Genomic DNA, 16390 nt, shown 5'->3' on the forward strand with positions numbered 1-16390 from the left:
CTTAATTAAATTATTTAATTTTATTTTTAGTATTTTATTAAGTATTATTAATATTTAAATTATTTAAAGAAGTTAATACTTCTTAAATAAAACCCTTTTAAAAGTCTATTAAAAGACTATTACTTTATATATAAATATTTTATATTTTTATTATAATATTATAAAATAAATTACTAGCTTTAAAGTAGTATAATAATTATTATTATAGTATATTATCTATATTTTATATATATAGGGATTATATTAGTAGCTAGTATATATACTATAGCTATTATTTAATCTTATATATTTAAAGTTATATTCTAATTTAATTTAAACTATATAGAGTAAGAAGGAATTAAAACTATTAAAACTTAAATAATATAATATAGAATAGTATTAGAAATATATATAAAAAAGGCTTTTACTAGATTTTATTAAGTTTCTAATAAATACCTAATTTTATAAATATTTTATTAAAACTATAAAAAAAGAATTAACTTTTATTAATAGAAAATAAAGATTTTTATTATTTAATATAAAATCCCCTACCTTTAATAGTAGGCTCTAAAATGTTTTCCCTACTCCTTAGCAAGTTAGATCGCCGATCTACTCTTTTATATATATAGTAAACTATAGTATAATAGCTTTAAAATATTTATAAATAATATATAATAAAAAAAGTTTTATATCTAAAGAGCTTTATAAAAAAAGTAATAATAAAGAATAAAACTTTTAAGGAAGACTTTAAAAATAATTAAATACTAAAAAATATATTAAAAAAGTAATAATATAATTTTAAAAAAATCTAAATTATAAGAAAGTATTAAGAACTTTTATTACTACTAATATAATAACTTTAAAAGCTATAACTATAAGAAAGTATCTTATAGTTAAGCTTTTAAAATATATTATATTAATATTATAGTATATAGAGGGATTATTAATAGAATTTATATATAAGTATACTTTATTTTATATTTTTAATAATAATATTTTAGAATATATACTTTCTATCTAATATTGATACTTTTCTACTCTTTTAAGTAGTATTATAAAATATAAACTATTAAATATTTAAGAATTAAACCTTAGTAGCTTTATATATTAATATTTCTTTTTAAAATTATAAGTAAACTATAAAAGCTTATTCTTTCCTCTATTAAAAGGCTTTAACTTATAAATTAGCTTATTATTAGTAACTAATTTAAGAGAATATATAGTAAAGCTAATAATAAAGGCAACTAACTACTATTAAATCTTAGAAAAAGGCTTTTAAAGTAGAGGTAGCTTATAGACTAGAGTAAAAATAATATAAAGTATTTATATTAAAAATATTATTATATAAAGATTATATTATAAAAGATTAGTTTTAAAGAATTTAAGTAAAAATAACTCTAATTTAAGCTGATACGTAAGTAGCGTATAGCGCATAGCGCATAGACTTGAAGCATTTCATAGAACCTATTCTGAGGAGACAATACAACAATGATCAACGATTACCAGTTCCTTGTTTTCTGCTTGCAATTGCACTTGCGATTGCTACCTGTCATTTGGTAGCAACACCTGGTTCTTAACGGTGTACCAGCTTCTCTTGAAGCCCAGATCCTTTCCTCCACGCCCATCACTAATACCAACCAAAACCACTCTTCCGCACCAGAAACGCACATCAGCGTCTCACCAAATCTAACGATTACCCTATACCTCTACCATAACAATTCAATCAATATAGCAGCGGCTGTCCCTCGTTTCGATACATCAATAGACAACCGACGCAAAGCGGTATACGCAAGATTGTCTGTATGACCTGCAGTTCATACATCTACACTGGAGTACTGCGGCTTTGAGCCACATACGATTCCTACAACTGCAAGAGCTATTACACACCACATATACCAAGAACCCGCAAGGCACCTATACGATTTCGGCATCCTTTTCCATTTCTGCTTTCTTGGAATCGTGTTCCTTCGGTGGCTTGCGCCCCAACGCGTAAGGAAGGAACGCCCTGAAAGGAAGGAAGGAGCTATTTGCCCGTTTCCCCTTAACAACCAGATTGCTCATTAGGAAACTCAAAAACTTCTTTCTTTGACAACAAGGACACTTTCGTTTCAACGCTCCTTATGACCAATCCCCAGTTGCAATTTGATATCGAAAAACCAGAACTGCCTGAGAGGGTAGTCGAACTCTCATTTCAGTTACAGGCTCTTAATCAACACGATAACGGTCGCTACCGAAGTAAGGTAACGCAGCATCTGCGTATAGCAATAGAATTAATTGTTACCGCCTACTGTCCTCTAGACGATATACCTCGAGCGGATCAACCAATACTGAGAAGGGGCAGATCTGTATCAGTACCAGCAACTACACCTGCAACCGAAGAAGACAAGCTATCGACATTGGAACAAGTATCCTTCGTTCCCGATAGCATCAAGCCGCCTATCAGCTTCCCAGACGGTTGGCTCACCGGAGACGCAGCTAGATCTCCCTTAGGGAGAGCAGTGTTCGAATATCGAAAGATCGTTACTCTATTCCTATAAACCGCGTTCTTCTAAGATTGGGCAACAGAACACTATCCAGAAGTCTTTGAGTCGAGTGGTTCGACTACTCAAACAGATAGCGTGAACTACGACGCTAAAAGAGTTTCAACTACAACTGACCCTAATTCAACTGTAAAGTCTGAAGGAGGAGTGCCTTCGGAATCAGAAGCAGCTATATCTTGCGAAAGTCATCACGAGATACTGTGTGAGGGAAGTGACTCCCCTTCCTCGACACCCTCTACCGGGGAGACGCTAAAGAGAGCTCAACTATCAGAATCTGATAAATATTTCATCTCTAATATGTCAGGGAACGGTATAGCAGCCTCCAATCGTGGTGGTTCGCTATTTGGGCAACCGCGCAACTCTGGCAATAATACGCAGGACTCTGGTCAAGGTTTCAATCCTGTACTACTAACCCGTTACACCGCCGCGTTTCCCCAATCCGACATTACAGGGGCGAACCCCTCTGCTAGCGATGACCCTGTTGATCCCGAGATTGGAACATCTTCCTAGAATACTCGTTTCCCCCAAGCTAATTCCCAGATACGGAATCAGCCGGCAGGTGCAACGCACTGAGATGCCTAAAGCAATACGCAACCTGCAATGCTTTCTATATCACACGAGATGCTACAGCAGGCTATCGTATAAGCATTAGCTTAGTCCCGTCAGGAAAGCTTTTCGCAGGACCAAATCGAAAATCTTATAAACTGTCGCATCAATAAGACTAACAACCTTCCAAATGTAAATACAAACGCTAATCTCTATGCTAGTACTGGCCTAGCGCCTATAAATTTCAATAGCTAAAATGCTAGAGGAATATTTAGAGCGGCAGACATTAGTCTTTTATAGCCGGATTGCGAAGAGGCATACGGAACAGGGGATATTATATACGCCTATAAAGAAATAATTTATCGGGATGTATATTCATAGTCAAGGCGTATTGAAGACAAGGCAAGAATAAAAGGAGAAGAATCGATTAGAGAAAATATCGCAAAATGTTTTCGCAGGTCTATACTTCAGTTTTAGCTGAATATACTGTCTGAAGACGAAAGAATGTCGTTTACCGAAATCCCTTCAGGCCTAAAACGACTTCTTGTCCGTTTGCAGGAGAAGTTTAAACTTCCTATTTTATCTGCATTAGCAAAACTAGGAGAGCAATATTACACGCTAAATAATGCCTTAGAACACAAGGAAGCGGGTGCTTATGTGCAATTAGTATCGAAATACGCAGAATAGACAGGTATTGCTGACGAAGCGACTCAGTGCAGTTGGGCATAGAATAACATTGCAGTTAAACTGCAAGGTACTGTTCCTCCGCCAAGAGCGGATTGCACTATTCGGTCATTCACTACAGAGCTCGATAAGAGGAAAGAATTGTTCTACCGAACTGCGATTGCTTGTAATCAAGACCGCAAAGGACTTTATGACTCGCAAAAGAAAGAGATACGCAAGGAGATGCGTAAAAAGGAAAGAGAGCCCCCGCGTGCGGATCGTCCGCGTAAGAGGCTACAGGGAAATCAGAATCAAGGTCTGTCGAACCTATATTGCAATCAGCAGCAGAGGAGTTTCAGGAGCGTTGATCGGCCGCCTTTTCAAGGCAACCAACCTTTTAATCCTCAAACGTATCCTCAGCGGCCTGCATATAGTGTCTATCCTTCAGGATACCTGCCAGGTCCTTTTTACCCTTCCTAATTCTAAGCTTACCAGTATCTAATAACATAGGTTTCAAACGTATACCCGCAAGCAGCACCGTTGCAGCTATATCCTCAACAGCAGCAGGTGCAAAGCGCAAATCAAGCGCAACCCCAACAGCCTATAAGAAAAGAGCTACTGGCTATACGCCCCCTTTTGATAATTACAGCTGGGAACGCGCAGCCGAACCAGAGATATAGCAACAACCGATTCCCGGCCTATTAGAGGAATACAGCGTATAGCAATCAGCCGATAGCTAGATATAGCACAACGGCCCCGATGCTATATAGCCCTATAGTTGCTAACGTGCCGGCATACTATGCCGACGCGTAGGAAGAAAGCCCGTTATAAGAAGCCTACTACGCTTCAAACGATCAGTATCTGGATTAGGAGAATCACTATATGCAAGACGTCCTCTATATAGAAACGAATAACAATTATCAAGATGCTTTTGAAAATCAGCAAGCGGAGGAGCTGCTGGAAGGAGCGGAGCAAGATGAAGTCACTGCATGTTTCGGCAATGTGCAATATACCTACTAAGCCGATACCTCTAAGCTCGGCGAGCTACCGGAATGCTTGAAATGCAAAAAGAAGTTCAAATCAGGCAATCAGCTATGGACGCATATCCGAGAAACGCGCCATTAGACAAAGGATTTAAATCATATAGGCAAGAAACCCCGTACCGATAGAAACAAGCAGACAAAAGGCACGAATGTTAAATACAAAAGTGAAAAGGAAGATATAGTAGGGGAGCCGAGCATTGACGCCTCACTCCCTCCTCTACCTAACGCAGCCGAAATACCAATAATCGAGTCCATAGCTGATCCGGCCAAGGGTACGGGACTGTCGTTTCGCTCATAGCACTTTCTATTAGCCAGGGTGTCTTTCTCTATCGAGAAAGTTTCAGACCCTGTTTGCGTAGACACTGGATGTGGTATAAGTTTGGGAGATCGCCGCTTCCTTAAGGATTGCTACAAACAACTGCAAATTAAGACGCACCTAGGTATTGTAACGCTTAGAGGCATTGGAAAAAACAGGCATACAACCAATGAGTACGCAATGTTGAATTTCTATATGAAAGGCAAAACGACCTCAGGAAATAAGGTGTTTATCTACTTCAGTCGGGAGGTTTATATTGTAGATAACCTCAAGGCTAATATGCTATTGGGAATAGACATTCTAGGACCGGAGAATGTTGTAATCGATATCCCAAGGAAGGTCCTCGTGTTCAAAACTTGCCAACACGTTGAGGTCCCTGCGGAACCCACTGCTAGGGAAAATATCCGTATTCGTCAGGTAGTCCGATGCGATAAATTGTAAGTGATTCCACTGCATAGTACGGTTCCGGTAGCTATAACGCTAAAGGGACAAACACCTATTCCGGATAGGGACTTTCTCTTTGAACTAGAAGTCGAGGGAGTTTACGCCCATTTTGTTGACACAAAAACCGACTTTGTCCTAATGCGGAATGATAATAGCAAGCCCCTAGAATTGAGGGCTAAGCATAGACTGGGAGTGATCTCGGAATATAATCAATAAGAAGCCTATACCGTCGATGCCAGACTACATTTATTAGCTGCTGATTCCGAGTTCGGAGAAGAAACTCCTAGAAAGCGCGAAGGAGCTACTGCGGGCATATAGAAAGGAGTAGTAGACCCGAAATTGGAAACCCGTTTGGCCAATAGAGTCACGGTGTACGGATCATTGGAAAAGGCATCACAGATACAACAATTGGTTGACAGGTATCCCCAACTCTAGGAGGATACAGGTGATACAGTTGAGCTTCCTGAAAATGAATAGATAGAAGTACTATTGACTACCGATTGGTAGTCTTCCGCTGCGAAGCTTAGTCATCGAGTTTATCCGCAAGGTCCGGATACTAAGAGACTAATTGATGAGAAATTCGATAAAATGCATAAGGAAAATAAGATCTTATGGTCTCGACTACCAACCCCTTTTGCTTTTCCCGTATTTGTTATATGGAAAACAACACATATAGGACCTGAGAAAACGCCTATCCGCAAAGGAAGAGTTGTCGTCGATATCAGAGGACTCAACAAAATTGCAGTGTCGGACAATTATCCACTTCCTTTCCAGGAGGAGATTATCCAACTACTAATAGGCTGCTATTACATTACGGTTGTCGACGGAAGTGGCATGTTTCACTTATTCCTAGTTCGAATTTTCGATCGCTACAAATTCACAGTAGTTTCACACTGTGGAGCAGAATCCTTTAATGTAGCTCCTATAGGCTATAAAGGATCGGTTCCTTATGTACAAAGGAAAATGGATAAGATGCTACAGGAATTCAGGAGTTTCTGCCGTTGCTATATAGACGATATAGTAGTATTCTCGAAGACGTTTGAAGAACATATATAGCACTTAGATCAGGTGTTCAACCTGTTTGCACAGAAACATTTATCCTTAGAACCAAAGAAATTGTTTCTTAAATATCCGTCCGTTACGCTCTTGGGAAAAGTAGTTGATGCTTTCGGCCTTTCAACTACCGAGGAACGCGTAGCGGCGATCAAACGTATTGAGATGCCTAGGAACTTAGACCAATTGGAATATTAGCTTGGCCTCTCGAACTACCTACGGTCGAATATTGCATATTATGCTCAAATTGCGGAACTACTGACGATAAGGAAAGCGGAATTGCTAAAAGGTGCACCTCCTAAAAAGGGAAATGAACGAAAAAACTGGTCTTGTATTAAATCGTTTGTACCTACGGAAGGAGAAATAGAGGCATTCAACGTTCTTCGGAATGCGCTAACCTCAGACATATAGCTAGTTCATTAAGACGTACAACGCCAGCTGTTTATTGAGCTTAATGCATCGAAAATAGGGTTCGGCGTAATAGTTTATTATGTAAAGGGAGATCCGAAAGAAGACGGCTTTCTTCGCAATGCTATCGAACCGATTCTGTTTCTTTCGAAATTACTAACTAAGGCAGAAAAGCGTTATTGGCCGACTAAAATGGAAGTTGCTTGTCTAGTATAGACTTTTAAAAAGATCAATCATATAATAGTGCATAAGATAGAAAGAAAACCGATAGTCTTTACTGATTATGCAGCTACAGCTGGAGTCTGTAACAGTACCGGATTGTCGTCTTCGTCCACAGATAAGCTAAACTTGCGATTGGTGCGGGCTTCCCAATATGTCTCCCAGTACGATCTCGATATTCGCTAGAGACCCGGAGAGAAGAACGTAGTGCCAGATGCGCTATTACAGCTGCTTCAAAGGAGGGCGAAGTCGGTAGAACTGGAAAGCGAAGAAAATGTCCTTGACGACATTGGTATTTACTATACAACTCTTGCGGAAATGTCGCCTGCATTTAAGGAAAGGCTTATTAAAGGATATATTGAAGATAGGAAATGGGACAAAATCTACGATGCCTTGAAATCTAAGGAAGGGAAGGAACAAAAGGAGAAGATATCCCCTTTCCATCTTGAATCGGATCTTATCTATTACGAGGATCCGAAGAATGTACGAATGCGACTATATATACCAGAACCTTGCAAGAAAACGGTTTTCCACGCGGTATATGATCTGCATTTCCATAATGGCTTGCATAGGACGTATAAACGCGTCGTTGAGGTCTATTACTTAAGACATTTGACACGGCGGTTGAAAATGTACATTAACCATTGCCCAAAGTGCCAATTAGGGCAAACGAAACGGCATCCAACATACAGGCGTCTGCAACCTATTATCTCCCCTCCGATTATCTACTATACCATTACTATTGATTTTGTAATAGCCTTACTGAAACTCGATAGCAGTTTTGATTGCAATATAACTGTTACCTGCAAGTTTAGCAAAGCACTTAAATCGGTTCTAGGAATGACTACATAGACAGCTGAAGATTGGGCAAAAGCTCTGCTCCGCGCTACGAGATTATAGGGAATTCCCAAAGTAATCATTTCTAATAGGGATCGTAAATTCTTATCAAAACTTTGGAAGGAGATCTTCGGAATCTTGGGTACTGAGATATTGGTATCAACGTCATATTATCTACAGACGGACGGTTAGTCAGAACGCAGCAATCAGACCTTCGAAATTGCACTTAGGTTTGCGATCGCTATATACCCTAATACCCCTTGGGATGAACTTGCAGAACGCATAGTCACTTCCCTCAACAATGCGACAAATTCTAGCACTACTTTCTCTCCAAATAAGGTACGATATAGACATAAGCTAAATGATGGCAAGTTACCTATGCCGATTGAGCATACTGATATAACGGAAAACCGCGAGAGAATCAGGAAAGAAGCCTCAGATGCTATAGGCTTCGCAGCAGCGGAAATGAAACTGCGCTATAATGCGCATTATGATCCCCTTATTATGCAGGAAGGAAATTACGCTTTTGTCAAACTATATAAAGGTTACAAGTTACCAGGAATCGACAATAGAAAGTTGCATAATCAACGTGCAGGCCCTTTCAAAATCATCAAATGCTGTAGGCCAAACGCCTATAAGCTACAATTACCGGAAAATTGGAAAATACACCCCGTTATATCTGTAGCAATGTTGGAACCAGCTCCAAAAGGTAAAGACCTATACCAGAGACTACGTAACGATGACTGTTTAGGACCTGTAGAGGAACACGAAGACGGGACCGGCGATTATCTTGTGGAGAGAATCCTTGATCGTAAGGTGTTCGGCCTTCCAGGTCGTGGCAAACGCAAAGAAGTGCAGTATCTTGTTAAATGGAAAGGATGGGGTCACGCATAGAACGAGTGGCGGCTACTGCAAGGAATGTTTGGTATAGGTGATGCCGCACAAGACCTGGTTAACGAATATGAGTCCACCTATGGCCAGCGGTCGCAAGCTGAGTACCGCCGTCGTGAAAACGTTACGGCTTAGGAAATCGGTCCAACCCAGGACCTAAAACTGGGTGCAGACCGCTATATGCCTCTGCTTGCTACGAGTTCCTATTTTGTTATTTACATAGAAATTGATTTAACTAGGACATTGACACTTCAGAAGAGTGAATCAGCATTAGGGGCTTGGCGGTATGACACTCTAAATCCTTATTTCAACCCTCACCTTTCAAAGAACATGTCGGCAACACTATACCATTCTTTGATCGTTGAAGGATAAACAGTACATGTGGACGATGTCCTGATACTTGTTAAACGCGCATGCAATACACAAGTGGCACTATACGAGCCGACTGGTGCATCAAGAGACCGTTCGCCACTCCACCAATACCTATCCAAGCTTGATGAAAGCAATCTGTGGCTTGTGCTGAACGAACACCTCAAACGAAATGGTAAAACGATATCTATTACCAATAGACAAACTGCAAGTATATTGTATTCTGGGCTCCTAGGGAAGTTAAGGCAAGCACTTAACAATTATACTTCGTATGGAGCGTTCTCCTTTGAAACCGTCCTAGAAACAGAACACGATCATCCTGAATTGACCCCCTTGGAGCTACAGGCAATTGTGCAAGAAGCATCAGCACGTTACGGCAATAACAAAACCAATCATATTGGGACGAAGCTCGAAAGCGAAGGTTTGGGAACGTTGGCTACGGTCGCAGACTTTCTCAAAGAAACGGCAAGGCTACACAGATTACCTATCGGTGGTCTACAAATCGGCGGTTCGCATCCCGCTTTGAACGAGATCTGTAATGCGACAAACGAAGTATTTCTACGTGAAGGAATCCTGTACGTAGAATACGAATGGGAGTACGCGTCTTCGCTTTTCCCTTTGATCGACAAACAGTACTGGACAAACATCTTCGAAACACTATCGGATGAAAATCAAGATCGTATTGTCAGAACAAGTCCAGTTACCCCTTACGATTACAATCGCTCTATCAGCATCTTCGGCCTTAAACCAGAACAGCTACATCTTCTTCTTCATTGGGCTTTAGGCAATTGGGGCTACGCTCCCTCTGCTGAGGAAACGCGCTTGCAAGAAACGACAGAACAAGACGACAACAAATCCGTGGAACCTCCTTCTACGGAAAGTCAACCTGAAAACTACGAAAAGGAGGATAGTGAATATTCTATTACCGATTCTTTCTCAGGTGGCGGGACAGGAAGTATTGATTCGGCATTGAAAAATTCGTCACCAGAAGACTCAATAAACGAAAACGACGACTCCGATCCCGACACAGATTCAGAAATGGCTCGAAAATACACGTTCGGAAAGTATACCACCGACAGTACACCCAAGACGAGATGGCAAAAAGGAGATAGAAATCTCGATATGAAAAAAGGCGAGCTAAGACTGGTAGACCACAAGCCAACACAAAAGTATAACCAGGAGGATATGGATACTTGGCCCCCGTTACACCACTATTTGTCACCTGAATAGGTGGCACACATATTGAGGAGCAAAACCCCCTGGTCCGTGCTATCAACCTACTGGGAACTAACGTTCTCCACTAAGGGTATCCGGCCCACATGGGCCCAGCTGGGCATGTTTGCGCAAAAAAAGGACAAAGAAAATCCGACCAAACGCTATTACTGCCGTTTACCCGGGATCCTATTGCACGGTTCCGAAATGGAATCGAAATCGCGTACAGGTACAACAATCTCGTCGTCGCGCACTCGTATGTTGGGGCCAGAGATCGATCCTCGAGTCACGGAACAAGCCTACAACAGAGAAAGTCTTGGACGGGATTTGAAAGTTTGGGATTTCGGCCAGTTAAAGTCTGCAAGCATAGAAACAGGAAACGAAAACGATGAGAATACCTCAATGGAAGGGGCGAAAGCTCCAAAAGAAGAATCGGGTAAAGCGAAAACGAAATTGTTTACGCAAACTCAGCCTCCGGCTCAGCTGCCTTCCGGAAGGGATCTGCTACAGCGATCGGCAAATCCAAGTCTAGTTGCACAAAGTAAGCGGCAACTAATTTCAGAAGAAGATGTTGCTGCCCGCTCTGGGCGACAACCTAAAAGACAGAGTGAGTCTGTTCTCGATAATCCGGTACGAAAGCGACGAAGGGAAGAGTTCAAAGAAAAGGACGATTTCCTTTTCAAATCGATAATGGGCGAGACGTCTTCCGCGGTCGCGGAAGACGGACCTGATTATGATATTCGCACAAGAAAGAGCACGCGGCAGCCTCAAGCTGTTTCAAAACAATCGGTTCCGAAGCACGCTCCCGTATCGGACACGGTGGATTACCTGGATATGGATTGGAAGGGTGACGAAGACGAAGAATACGAAAACGATAGCTTCGTAGCACCTGATGAGGAACCCCAGGAAACACTTGTTCGTGTTACTACATTGCCAGAAGCTGAATGGATTCAAATGAGTGAGCAAGTCGGACAACTTGAAGCGAAAGTAAGGAGCGCAGACGCGTCAATGCTAGCAGCCGAAGGGAAATGGGTGAGGATAACCCGAGTACTGGAAAGAATACACCACAACAGTGAAATGACTCTGAGATTCGCATTCGAATTGCTGAAGAAAAGCCACGTAAACCATGACCAAGCAGAGAAGACACTAATAGCTTTGAACAATCGTTTCGTTGGGACAATCGACACCATCAAAACGGTCATGCCTGAGTCGTATCGTCGTATCACTACCCATGCGGATAACGGAACCGTCGCGCAATCCTTCAAGGATTGGGTTGGTGACCGAAGCAATACTAGCAAACTACTGGAGAGCGGGGATGTTCAGCTGGACCGAGGAGGCACAGCAGTTACTGAAGAGGAACAGGAAACGGAAGCGGCTTGAAGCAAACACATACCGTCGGCGATACGTCGCTGACGACTCGACGATTCCCTTTTCTGTCGACAATACGTCTCTGTCGTTTTGAGATTCCTCTTTGCTTTCTTGAGCACTACATCGACGGGCAATTTGACAGTTCCCCTTCTACAATTCTTGATGAAATACAATTCTTCGACACTATCGACAATACATCAATTGTTGATTTGACGATCCTTCTTTTAATTACGATTCCTGATTACGCCTTTTCATATCAACGGCTTATTACCTTTCCTTCGGCCCTGATTCAAACATGCAACATATGCGCTTACGATATATCACCTGTCGACTATACAATATCGGCTGCGACTGTCGTTAACGATTCCTCACTTACAGTTCCTTGTTTCCTTCGGCCCTGATTTAAACATGCAACATATGCGCTTACGATACATCACCTATCGACTACACAATATCGGCTGCGACTGTCGTTAACAATTCCTTACTTACAGTTCCTTGTGAACAATCATCATGTGCAAATGCATATGCGCTTGCGATACATTACCTGTCGATATTCTAACCTAAGCTGCGCAGGAGCAGCAGCATGCAAAGGGAGGAGGCAACTGATACGTAAGTAGCGTATAGCGCATAGCGCATAGACTTGAAGCATTTCATAGAACCTATTCTGAGGAGACAATACAACAATAATCAACGATTACCAGTTCCTTGTTTTCTGCTTGCAATTGCACTTGCGATTGCTACCTGTCATAAGCTTAAGCTTAAGTTTTAATTTTAACTAAAGCTTTAATTACTATATCTTATAATTAAATTTAATTATATTTTTAAATTCTAAATTATAAAAAGAGGTAAAAGGATTATTATAACTAAAGGGAATAATAAAAAAGCTAATATAAGGAGTAAAGCTACTTTAATTTATTATTATAATATAGTTCCTTAAGTATATAATTTAATTAGTTTATAGATTATAAATAAATATAATATAAGTAATAAAAAAACAAGTATTTATTACCTTTTTAAAAATTAGTTTCTTTAAGAGTATATATTTAAGTATATTATAATTCTTTTATTATACTTATATTACTATTAACTAGATAAATTACTATATATACTTTTTTACTTTCCCTACGCTAGCCTTATTATTATACTATATATTTTATATTTTTATAATAGAAAAATATTTAAAAAAAGAAATATAAATATATAAATTAAAGCTAAAAATAATATAATATAGTAAGTAGTAAATATTAATTATTATTATACTTTTTATTATTATTTAAAAATTAGTTATATTAGTTAATTAATTTTTCTTTTTTCTTTTTTAAAAAGATTAAAGTAAATATACTTTATTATATTAATTTATTATTTTATATATAATAGTGCGCGAGGTAGAAATAATTATAGAAGTTATAAAAACTTTAAAGAATACTAAGATATAATTTTAGGAAATATTATTAAGCTATTAAAGTACTAAGAAAAATAGCTATATAAAATATTATTTTAAACTATAGAAAGTAAAAATAAAAATAAAGAAGCTTATAATTAGAGTTTTACTTTTAAAGAAGCTATTACTAAATTAATTAATAAAAATATAATAAGTTTAGAAATTAAAAGCTAAATATATATTTAAACTATTTTTATAAATAGAACTAAATAAGCAATTATACTAGGGATATTCTTTAAATTTAATAATTTATTAATTAGAAAAAAAAGATTTAACTAGTTAAATAGCTATAATATATAAGGTATTATATATTTAATAAAGTAAGAGTAATTAAAAAATTATTAGCTTTAATTATTTTAAAAAACTTAATAAGTTTAATAAGTAAAGTAATATAAAAATTAGAAAAGAAACTATAATTATAAAAGCTATAAGTTTTAAATATAAGAAATAGCTAAAAGTTAAATTATAAACTAAGTTTTTAATTAATTAAGTACCTTTTAATTTAATTTCTTTAATATTTTTAGCTTATAATTAATATTTATATTAATTATATTAAGTTAAATCCTTATACTATAGAACAGCTATTACTAATAGCCTATTACACTTAATAATAATTTATTCTTTTTAAAAAGTATTTTAAATAAAAAGTAATAAGCTAGTAAAATAAAATAACTAAATATATAACTTTTTATAACTAAGGTATTAATAATATTAATTTTAATATAATTATTTAAATTATAATTCTATTTTCTTTTATAAAAAGAATACTTATAATATATATAATTAACTAAATATTAGTTCTTAAAATATTTAATATATTATACTTTAATAAGACTAATATAACTAAATTTTTAAATATATATATTTAAATATATAAAATAAAAATATTATAATTAAAATAATAAGTAGAAATAGTTTATTTATAGGTTTTAAGAAGAATTTATTATATAAAAATATATTAAAAGCCTAGTATAATATTATTATTATTTCTATTCTATTATATATAAACTTATAATAAAAAGTCTTTTAAATAATTATAATTATATATAATTATTTTTAAAAAGACTTCCTAAAGATATAAAGGTTTATATTATTTATAAATTAAAATATACTTTAGATAATCTTAAAACTATAAATTATTAAAATATTTATAAATTTATAAATAAGTTAGTAATATAGAAAAAGTAACTTTAATAGTTTAAACTAGACTTATAATATATAAACTTTTTTTTATATTAATATTTATAATAAGGTTAATAAATATAAATATAATTATATTTATAGTTATTATCTTATTAATAATAATTTAATATTTAATATTTATAGCTATAGTAGCTCTTATTATTTAAGTTATATTAAATAGATTAATTTATATAGTATATTATATTAAACTACTATTATAGGCACTTACTATATTAAGTTAAATTAATAATCTATTTTATTAATTTTATAAAATATATTTTAATTTAACTAAATTAATAGTAATATAGTAAAACTTTAGCTACTACTATTTATAGCAATAGAAAAGTTTATATATAAATATAGTACCTACTTAAATTAAATATATAATAAAAGTAAATATAATTCTTATTAAAAAATATTATATTTATAATATATTTTATAGTATTTAAAAAGATTTATTTATAATTAGTTAACTATCTATTAACTATATATATTAAAATAAATATAGCTAAATAAATATTAAAATACTAAAAAACCTAGGACTAAAGTTTATTTTTTTTAATAAACCTTAATAATTATATAGTAGAGGTATTAAAGTAAATTATTATATAAAAGAATTTAAAAGTTAATTTTATTTTTATTTAACTTAAAAATAATTATAATTAAGTTAAAAAGATAAATAAAGAACTTAAAATAAAACTTAAGAACTTAGTCTATTTATATAAAATTTATAATAATTAAAAGAACTAGGTACTAAGTATAGATATATATATATTAATAAGTTAAGTAAAAATTTTATCTTTTATATAAGTATAATAGTTTAGTAGTTAACTAATAGAGTATATAGCCTAAAACGGCATAGCGCGCCAAGGCTTAGCTAAGGCTTAGTATCTATAGACAAATATTATATATATTTACTACTATAATAGCTCTTTATAGCTATTATTCTAGTAATATTAAAAATTACTACTCTAAGTCCCTTATATAATAATAGCTATTTATTAAATATAGATATTAATATATTATATTATTAAATAACTAATTAAAATAATTAAATAGTAATTAAATAATAATTAAAAGTAATTAAAATAGATAAATATATTAGCAAATAACCTTCTATTTCCTCCCTTATTAGTATATATAGTATAGTATAAAAATATAAATAAAAGCTTAAGAATTTATTATATAAGGAAGTTAGCTATTAACTATAATAGTATATAAAGCTAAATCTAAAGCCAATAAGGGCTTAATTAAAAAGTAATTAAAAATATATATAAGTAGCTAGAAAAAGAACTATAATTAGTTATAAAAATATAATAAAAGTTTAAATAATAGAGATATCTAATTAATAAAAAACACTAAAATAAGGGAATTATTTAGAAAAAAAGAATTACTTAAAAAGAGGCAAAATACAAAGAATTATAATATAATAACTAGTTAGAAAAAGCTATAGTAAAGGCTATAGTAGTCTCTCCTATAGGATATATAATTAAGAAACTTATTATAGCTAAGTTTATATAAAAAGAGCTTAAAAACCTTGCTCCTAAAAAGGGGATTATATAATAGTTTAATCATTAACTAATAAAGTATATAGCCTAAAATAGTATAGCGCACTAAGGCTTAGCTAGGGCTTAATATTTATAAATAAATATTATATACACTTACTACTATAATAGCTCTTTATAGCTATTATTCTAGTAATACTAAAGATTACTACTCTAAGTCCCTTATAATAAGCTAGATTTTAAATTTATAATAAGAGTTTTAATAAATATTATTTATAAATAAAAAGTAAATAAAGTATACCTTATCTAGTAAATATATTAGAAATAGATAGGTTTAAACTTAATAAAATAATAAATTAAAAATATTATATAAT

General features: G+C 34.9%; 1 protein-coding gene across 1 annotated transcript; it reads left to right on the forward strand.

The window, feature by feature from the left end:
• Nucleotides 1-10643: 10643 nt before the first annotated feature.
• On the forward strand, nt 10644-11900 carry KY384_006741 (uncharacterized protein; the record flags this gene model as incomplete). The annotated part of the gene is made up of 1 exon (XM_044815234.1): nt 10644-11900. One exon carries the CDS (start codon nt 10644-10646, stop codon nt 11898-11900), a length of 1257 nt encoding a protein of 418 aa, XP_044667852.1.
• Between the last annotated feature and the right edge of the window lie 4490 nt (nt 11901-16390).

This window comes from Bacidia gigantensis (genome assembly GCF_019456465.1).
Source record: "Bacidia gigantensis strain McMullin 20006 chromosome Unknown contig_253, whole genome shotgun sequence".
Taxonomy (NCBI): Eukaryota; Fungi; Ascomycota; class Lecanoromycetes; order Lecanorales; family Ramalinaceae; genus Bacidia; species Bacidia gigantensis.